Source organism: Leuciscus leuciscus (assembly GCF_965113295.1).
Source record: "Leuciscus leuciscus genome assembly, chromosome: 12".
Lineage (NCBI taxonomy): Eukaryota > Metazoa > Chordata > Actinopteri > Cypriniformes > Leuciscidae > Leuciscus > Leuciscus leuciscus.
Window position 1 is genome coordinate 32,491,610 of NC_138736.1, and position 9,751 is coordinate 32,501,360.

The following is a 9,751-nucleotide window of genomic DNA, read 5'->3' on the forward strand; positions in this document are numbered from 1 at the left end:
GAAATGTATGAGTCGTAATTTGTGCACAAGGTACTTTATTTCTTTCATTTTGAGATGTTGAATCTTGTGAACCTTTGATGTACTCTGTCCACATCAGGGAACTGTGTAGTTTGCTTCCGCCCATGGCATATTTAGTTCAGATTCACCACAACAGATGTAGACGGAACAAATATTTTTTATTTATCAGTACAAAATACAGATGTCTAACCAGATTACTCATCAAGTGAGCACTGAATCATGCTTATACCTACTGGTTATTTTTAAATTAAATTTTGAATGTTTTCTACTTCATTGTTCTCACTAATCTGAAATGCACACAGTTTTTGATATAAAGTAATATGAATGTGTGGATAAGCAACAGATATGTGATTCCTTCTAGCTCACAAGATCCCGGTTTATTTATTGTAATATATTGAATAGTTGCACAAACATTTGAGGTATGCGGTTTTCATGGTCAACATATTCATCTGTGGTACAAGGCAACTACTGTTCACTGCATTTACGTATCCAAACAGTCTTAATGGATCCAAATCAGGATCCATTGAATCACCTTCATGTCTTAAAACGGTCTTGACAGTTGCAGACATTCATGCTAATTTGGCATGTCATTTGCATACATCATTCAAGCTTTTCGTCTATCCGTTTCTTTATTTAAAACATTGCAAATCAGGTCTCAGCCTTCATGGAAGGCAAACATGTAAACTATCACTACTGGCACACTACAGGCTACATCAAAAATACCGCAGGAGTTCAGTAGTTGGATGCTAGGTGCTTATGTCGTGTTGACCAATAATCTGAATATGGGGAGGGTTTATGGTGGTTTTATGGGTAAAAGGACATACAATAAAGCCAAACTGACAGGGGTGAGTTGATTCATTTTGTGATCCAACTACCTACAAAATCCTGCACATCCCTGCCCTGCAAGCAGTAAAGGCCCAATCACACCAAGAACCATAACTATATTAGTGTCCAACACACAATAATGTTCTATTTATTATAAGTATGCGCTGCAGTTACGTCACCTACTTAAAATACTCAACTCTTCAATGTCAGGTGGATTCTGATTGGCTGTCAACTTTTTATTCATCAACTGGAAAAAATTGTTCTGAAAGTGATTCCAAAGGTATCGTTCCTCTTTGCCGTTATTGTTATAGTTGTGGTGTGGTCTCAGCTGTCTTTAAGCTTCTAATAATTAAAGCTTCAAACTATAATAATAACAATATAGTGTTGTTTATTGTAAGTGTGTTGAAGTTTAATCATCTGCCACTTTAAAACGTGTTTTATTGACAAAGTTCGGGAGGAACACGTTCAAATGACCAATCCAATCAGCATGAGAGGAGGCCTATATACAGTGGGTACGGAAAGTATTCAGACCCCTTAAATTTTTCACTCTTTGATATATTGCAGCTATTTGCTAAAATCATTTGTTCATTTTTGTTTCCTCATTATTGTACACACAGCACCCCATATTGACAGAAAAACACAGAATTGTTGACATTTTTGCACATTTATTAAAAAAGAAAAACTGAAATATCACATGGTCCTAAGTATTCAGACCCTTTGCTGTGACACTCATATATTTAACTCAGGTGCTGTCCATTTCTTCTGATCATCCTTGAGATGGTTCTACACCTTCATTTGAGTCCAGCTGTGTTTGATTATACTGATTGGACTTGATTAGGAAAGCCACACACCTGTCTATATAAGACCTTACAGCTCACAGTGCATGTCAGAGCAAATGAGAATCATGAGGTCAAAGGAACTGCCTGAAGAGCTCAGAGACAGAATTGTGGCAAGGCACAGATCTGGCCATGGTTATAAAAAAATGTCTGCTGCACTTAAGGTTCCTGAGAGCACAGTGGCCTCCATAATCCTTACATGGAAGACGTTTGGGACGACCAGAACCCTTCCTAGAGCTGGCCGTCCGGCCAAACTGAGCTATCGGGGGAGAAGAGCCTTGGTGAGAGAGGTAAAGAAGAACCCAAAGATCACTGGCTGAGCTCCAGAGATGCAGTCGGGAGATGGGAGAAAGTTGTAGTAAGTCAACCATCACTGCAGCCATCCACCAGTCGGGGCTTTATGGCAGAGTGGCCCGACGGAAGCCTCTCATCAGTGCAAGACACATGAAAGCACACCTGAAGGACTCCAAGATGGTGATAAATAAGATTCTCTGGTCTGATGAGACCAAGATAGAACTTTTTGGCCTTAATTCTAAGCGGTATGTGTGGAGAAAACCAGGCACTGCTCATCACCTGTCCTATACAGTCTCAACAGTGAAGCATGGTGGTGGCAGCATCATGCTGTGGGGGTGTTTGTCAGCTGCAGGGACAGGACGACTGGTTGCAATCGAGGGAAAGATGAATGCGGCCAAGTACAGGGATATCCTGGACGAAAACCTTCTCCAGAGTGCTCTGGACCTCAGACTGGGCCGAAGGTTCAGCTTCCAACAAGACAATGACCATGCAGCTAAAATAACGAAGGAGTGGCTTCACAACAACTCCGTGACTGTTCTTGAATGGCCCAGCCAGAGCCCTGACTTAAACCCAATTGAGCATCTCTGGAGAGACCTGAAAATGGCTGTCCACCAACGTTTACCATCCAACCTGACAGAACTGGAGAGGATCTGCAAGGAGGAATGGCAGAGGATACCCAAATCCAGGTGTGAAAAACTTCCCAAAAAGACTCATGGCTGTATTAGATCAAAAGGGTGCTTCTACTAAATACTGAGCAAAGGGTCTGAATACTTAGGACCATGTGATATTTCAGTTTTTCTTTTTTAATAAATGTGCAAAAATGTCAACAATTCTGTGTTTTTCTGTCAATATGGGGTGCTATGTGTACAATAATGAGGGAAAAAAATGAACTTAAATGATTTTAGCAAATGGCTGCAATATAACAAAGAGTGAAAAATTTAAGGGGGTCTGAATACTTTCCGTACCCACTGTATATACATGGCCGACTCACCTACGTTCCTCAACAGTTTCTGCATCCCTCCGTCACCTCGACTGAGTACTATCCTCACCAGGGATACTGAGGGAGTACTCTGGGTTCGGGCTAAATTCCAAGCTTGGAGCCTCCCATCGGACAGCATGCCAAATACGCATACTCTTTACTCTATCTGATTATTTGTAAGTGTGAACTCGTGAAATCCTAACACTCTTTAAAATTGGTTGGATTCCAATTGGCTGTCAATGTTTTCATGGTTCATCAGCTGTAAAAAGGTATTCTGAAAGTGATCCAATTATATTGTTTCTCGTTTTGTTATTATTATTATTAAAACTTCATGGGAGTAATTGTTATTGTTACTTGGTGTGTATAGTTACTTATAGTCCTTGGTGTGAAGGGGCCGTAAGATACCAAAGTGCACAGGAAGGTATATTCTTGTCTCTAATTTTAGAAATCAAAACATTAAACCTTTGGGTTACACTTAATTTTAAGGTGTCTTTGTTACAATGTAATTACACATTTAAGTACTGAGAAATATTAAGTAACTACATGTACTTACTATAGGGTTAGGATTTGGGATTGGTTTGGGGTAAGTTGCATGTAATTATGCATAATTTATAGTTATTACTATAGTAACTACATGTAACATATGTAACAATGACACTAAAATAAAGTGCTACCAACCTTTTAAAATGAATATACTTTATATAGTTGAGTGAGTACAATAAAACTTCACATCAAGACGGACCAAATGAGTTACAGTAATGTACAACTCTGTACAACATAATATCGTACAACATAACAGAATGGCACTTCAGAGCAACCGTGAACAAATGTTCTGTGCTAGTGAGGCAGCTTGAACGTGATTGCGACTGAACCATATTCCTGGCCGGAATACGGTTTTGACAGTCACCATAGCAGCCTGGTCTTTAAGTAGATACATACGTGAGCTAGCAATGGGCACTTGGTCGTTGCACACATGGGACATCTTGTATGGCGCACTCACCGACATGAGGTAAAGAATCAGACAATTGTGCACGTGGTCCCTCTGTAACCAAAGACAAGTGTTCAGGTTTTGCGGGACAGTGGACTTGGGAGGAAAGAGCCTATGTGACGCTGCTTTCGTCAACGTTACCCTCACAGACTTCCTCTACACCCCCACTACGATTACCACCAATGCCCAGAACGCCAGACCCATGGCTGTGCGGACCACTTTGAGAACTGATTCCTAGAAGAGACCCAGGTGCTGCCATGCTGAGACACGAGACGCCGTTGCTGCTAATGGAATGTTGCGGAGACAAAACAGGAATCCCGCTTCTGTTGCCAACGCTACCTTGACTGGGCTCGCTGGCAGATGGGTACTTCAGGTGATGAGGCGGAGAGATGACCGATCTTTCAGATCCTGCTCTTCCGTCGGCCTTGCTGCGTCTCTCGCAATGTGAGCGATGCCTCATGAAGCTGTCGCGCCACATGAACTTCTTCCCGCAGCCGTGGCAGTCGTAGGGTTTCAGACCGGTGTGGGTCTTCATGTGCTCTGTGAGGTGATGCTTCATCTTGAACTTCTTGGCGCAGACGGGGCAGTGGAAGGGCCGCAAGTCCAAGTGCATGTTGATGTGGCGGTCCCGCATGCTTTTGTGTGTGAACGTCTTCCCACAATGACACATGAAGACCTTTCCTGAATTGCCAGCCATGCCGCCATCTAATCCTTCCATCCCGCTACCCAGCGCACCTTGGCCGGGTAAGTGGACCGCTCCGTGTTCGAGGCTTCCTTTTAGAGACACCCCGGACATGCCTCCTGCAAGCCCTAATGGAGATGTAGACTCCATGGCGGCTTGATTGTACAGAAGAATCTGGTTTCCTTGCATATCCAGCGGAAAGAGCTGAGCTCTGGCGGCCGTCGACTGAACCGAGCTGAGCAGGGCAGATACGGCCCTGTTGGGGCATTGACCGGGATTCTCAGGAGGGTGTTGAGAGGATGTCTGGTCAATCAAACCCCTCTCAAACTTGAGGTAGTCTTCCGAGGACTGGCAATAGTCAACCTACAGGGAAAAAGACATCTGAGTAATGGAGAAAGTTCAGGTGTTGATGGTGCACCTAATAAGCTGTCCACTTTGTCTTATTATTATCTTTACATCTATTCTAATCCTATTTTATCTATGGGTGTACTACAATCTCAATCACTGATTTGATGATAATCTGTCAGTTGTCTATAAGCTTTTTGTATTTGTCTGTACATATGTGTGTACTAGACTTTTATTATTGTATGTGGCAAATAACACTAGGTGACTCTTTTTTCCTCCACATTCTTGGTCACATTTCACGTACAAAAATATTTAGACACTTAAGCCACAATTCACAATTCAAAAATTCAATCATAAAAATTGAAAAGTTCAGATGCAAAAGCCTCTAAGTGCCATCTGAAATTTTCTTCTAGAATGATCATTTTTATCAAGCTCGTATTTTTAAGTTCAGTAATTTATCTTAATTGATAAAAATGATCATTCTAGAAGAAAACTTCAGATGGCACTTAGAGGCTTTTGCATCTGAACTCTTCAATTATAAATCCACGTTGTTGCATTATATACCAATACCAAAAACATTTATCAAAACAAGTAACACAAGCACATTTTCAATAAAAGCATTTCACAAAATTAAGTTTGATTTTAAAATATTTGGTTTCAAAATATGAAGCAGTAGATATATTGTTACAAATAAAGACAAAAAGTCTCAGAGTATGTTCATTTGTTGATAAATTTTCACTGGTGGTTATTCTGTTAGGACACACAATTTAGTTTTTTTTCCAGTTAGTTCTGAGAAAGGCTCTTACATAATTTGTTTACAGAAACAACTTGGTTTGATATTTTGTATCTAATGCAATGACATTCAGACATTTTAAGTGATAAATTGTCCAAATGCTTTTTGGGACCACTATATGAGTGTATTGTTCTTGTTGCATGTCGGCCTGGGCAATAAATAGCCAAAAAAAAAATCCCAATTCTTGACAATATTCTATATATGTCTATTTAGTTTATGTCTAAACCAAACATTGCCAATTATTGTGCATTTTTCCTCCACACCAGTGTTGCTTAGATGTAGCCATTAAGAATGCTTTAGTATGCCATTTAGTATAGCACCTCCCGCCATCTTAATGCTCTGACTGTTTTATATTGAAGGCAAATTCATATAGAATGTATCGATAATATTAAATATATTGTTCAGCCCTAGTTGCAAGCCTTTTGCAATTTTAGGAAAACTCCTGACTCACCTGTGCCTCCATTTCAGTATTTTCTCTAAATCCAGAGAGGGTCCTAACGTTCGATATGTTAAACGTCCTGTCCCTCTCTCTGACCATCTCCATCTCTCGTTCCTCTTCATCGTCGCCTCCTTCCTCTCCTCCCGACACCACGATCAGGTCGTCGTCTCTCGAGTGCTCCGTCTTCACCACCACCCACTGTTTTCTGGGCATGATGCTCGGCTGGCTGTACGACGGCCGCTTCTGGGTCGGCGAGGAATCTCCGTCTTGATACGACGAAACTCCGAAGCTGTCGCTAACCCCAACCTCTTGATCGGAGACAGAGGTCGAGCCCTTACGCTTGCCTCCACGATCACTTTTCCTGGGAAACAAGAGCTCATCGTCGTCATCGTCTTCATCTTCAATCATGAAACCTTCCTCTCCACCGGAGGGCATGCAGTAGGTCGGGGTGGAGTGTACGGCACCCTCTCCTACTGCTCCTGTTGTCACCATGGCCCCGCCAAAGTTTGCGTCTCTAGGACTGAAGTAATTGGTGCTGCTCGGAGACTGGCTCTCGCTGAAGGAGGGTCGACTGGGAGGTTGAGGAGTAGAAGGTGCGTCTCCTCCGTCAGCTTGGGCGACCTTGTTCCCTCCGCCGCTGTGTCCTGTATTCTCCTTGTCTCCGGATCCCTGATGTCCACTGGAACCTCCCCTGCCCTCTTTGAGAAGCTCAGTGCATTTGTCCACAATGTGCCACATTTGAAGCACACTGCCAACGGTGAGGTAGTTAACAATGTCTTCGCGGAGCATTCGCAGCTGGCCAGTGTACGCGCAACTGAGGACGCTCTCAAAGGCCAGGGGGTCCATGACGGCCGGGATGGAGACGGTGGACATGTTCTTCAGCAGCACCTTGCAAACAAGAAATGAAGAATTTAGATATTGCTAATAAAGATTGCACAGATTATTCTGAAATTGGATCATTGTTAATTTGTGCCTTAAAAACCATTACAGGCCAATCCCACCTTGGAAACTGCTGCTGTCATCGTATTGTCTGACAAGTTTTTGCTTTTGTTTAATGTCTATTGAAATAATGGTTGAATAGTTTTAAATGCATTTTAGAAATGACATGAGGCAGTGTCTCCTCAAAAAAACTGGATGAGAAAATAATCGATATTACAAAAATTAAACGATGCAAATGTTACAAAATGTGACATTAAAAAGTGTAAAAGTCATTTGTTTTTATAAAGTAACACTGTCCAACAGCGACACCCTCGATTAAAGTTATAGCGGGAGTCTCAGCGTCTCTCTTGCCTCCTCTGAGTCCATTGAGTTTTAACAGACCCCCTACAGCATGCGGGCAATTCAGAATGAACGTTGGAAAGTCACGTGAGACGGTAATCGGTTATGACTGGATATGATTGGTCCGTGTGATAAATCCCGCCTCTTGTTTTTGTGTGAGTTCTCGAATCGGCCTGAATGAAGATAATGATGGCGTTAATGGAAAGACTAATTAAAAAGTAAGTAAACAACTCAGCCACTTAGATATGTATTTATGTCTCCTTGATTTAAAACACCACCCTACAATAACCAAGGGGTGGGCCATTTATAATTTCAATGAACTTCAAAAATGTCAGCAAACAGGACATAACTTTTTTACAGCATTTAGATAAAGACATACCTGGTCATGAAAGTATGGTGACGATGCAGCCAGCACACACCGGTGGGCCTTGAACACCTGGCCCTGAACATGTATGGAGAGGTCGCAGAGATGGCCTTCTTCACGCTGCCGATTCAGGCTGTCCAGCACTGATGTCTGCACACTGGGGAAGCACACCTGCACCACTGAACCAGTGGCTGAACCCACAGAGTCACCATAGCCTTGGTCCGCTGTGGCCGACTGCATTCCTGCAAGACAATGAGCAACACAAAATCACAAAATAACCATCACATAATAATTTGTCAATGCAAAACTTACATTACACAGGCTACATAGAACCTGCATATGGTTGTCAGTCCTGTTTTAAAGTGCTGAATATTTGCATTCACACAGTTTAGTTGTAAATCAGAGTGACAACTGCATTATATAATCAAACAGATTCCCTTAAACATTCTGGACTCACTGAATTTTTTGTTCATTTGCATAAAATAGAAATTTACATTGAAAATGAATGACTTCCAGTCACGTTGACATGAAAACCCGATGTATATAATAATTCTATGCTCTGTATATAATAAATGTTATTCTTATTTTATATAATATGTATATATAGGACTAAAGCAAGTTCATAAGTATATATAAAAGAACAGCTGCTGAAAAATTGAAGTTTTGATTTCCCACAGACAAAATACAGCATTCATTTAAATCAAGCGTGCTTTAATTCTCTTTGGACCCAGCAAATGATAATGTAGGTCCAAAGAACAAGGGGCATTGACCAGGCACTGCTTGAACACTTTTTATTCACTTTATTGGCGTGTCAAGAAGCCTTTCCGTTTTCTAACAATGACAATTTCTATGAATATAGTTTTCTCAGACCCGGTTAAAATGCCTCAGATGACGTGGATATTTTGCTATCTATGAAAGTTGCATTGGTGTTTGATGATCAACAAACACTCCGTGCTTTTGCAAGCTCGCTGTCAGCGTGTATTAAAATGAAATTCGTCACGTATAAATTCGCACATCCGTTTAGAAGTGATCGCGTCAGAAATCAAAGGGTTCGCGGACTGCTGTTATTTACGTTAGCCAGCCGCTGCCTAACGAATCCGTGTGGCCTTAAGAAGCACGGATGAGGATCGTCTTATAAATCAGTCTCTTTTTATCGAGCAAGATATCTTACCGATTTAAATATCTCCGTCAGGCACTCAAAAGGGGGGTTTTCATTATGATAAGTCGATGTTTCCCACCGTTCGGGAATGCCGAGCGTAATGGTGGACTGACATCTGGTTTGGAGTCTGGTTTTACCTTTAAGAAATCCCAGACAGCTGCTCTAGACTCGGCCGACAAAAAAGGAACCAAACAAACACTGTATCCGATTCTCTATTGTCATGGCAACAAGTGCTGCTGTTTCAAAGCGGTTTCTGAATCGATATAATTTAATAACCATGTTCCACATACAAAAAATTGCCGTGATAACCATATTTGCTTTTAGCAACATTCGAGCAGTTTATATGACACGTCACAGTAGCTATACTTCATCTAAAACTATTTTGCTTAGATTTTGTATATTTTTATATATTTGTCTCAAGTAAGTATAATTATTACTAATAAATTGTGTACTTAAGCGCATTTAACTGTGAAAAGGGACAAAATGCGTAAACCGTCAGGACATTTTACTTGAAGTGCCACAAACCATTTCCTTCGTTGGTTTATTTTTCGCTTCAGTTTCCCAGTCCATAAACTTGTGCTATTTTCTCCATATATATTACATTTAATTGTTTTGGAGGAAAAATGTCTATTTTCTTTTCTACTTGCATATATTTTTATAATAATTTATTCCTGTGATGCAATTCTCAACAGCCATTACTCCAATCTTCGGTGTCACGTCCTTCAGAAATCATTATTGGTATGAATAACGG

The 9,751-nt window shown here is 41.1% G+C and overlaps 1 protein-coding gene across 1 annotated transcript; it reads right to left on the reverse strand.

The window, feature by feature from the left end:
• Positions 1–18: 18 nt before the first annotated feature.
• On the reverse strand, positions 19–9,674 carry zbtb22b (zinc finger and BTB domain containing 22b). The gene is made up of 4 exons (XM_082186191.1): positions 9,013–9,674; positions 7,857–8,083; positions 6,212–7,087; positions 19–4,985 (listed from the first exon to the last, which is right to left on the reverse strand). Exons 2-4 carry the CDS (start codon positions 8,079–8,081, stop codon positions 4,053–4,055), a joined length of 2,034 nt encoding a protein of 677 aa, XP_082042317.1. The 5' UTR covers positions 8,082–8,083; positions 9,013–9,674; the 3' UTR covers positions 19–4,052.
• Between the last annotated feature and the right edge of the window lie 77 nt (positions 9,675–9,751).

What these genes read in the sequence shown, in the direction of transcription:
- zbtb22b (XM_082186191.1), bottom strand. Translation starts at nt 8,081, where the DNA reads ATGCAGTCGGCCACAGCGGACCAAGGCTATGGTGACTCTGTGGGTTCA. An exon ending in CACCATACTTTCATGACCAG is followed by an intron (nt 7,088 to 7,856) that starts GTATGTCTTTAT and finishes CTTGTTTGCAAG; the next exon opens with GTGCTGCTGAAGAACATGTC. An exon ending in ATACTGAAATGGAGGCACAG is followed by an intron (nt 4,986 to 6,211) that starts GTGAGTCAGGAG and finishes TTTTCCCTGTAG; the next exon opens with GTTGACTATTGCCAGTCCTC.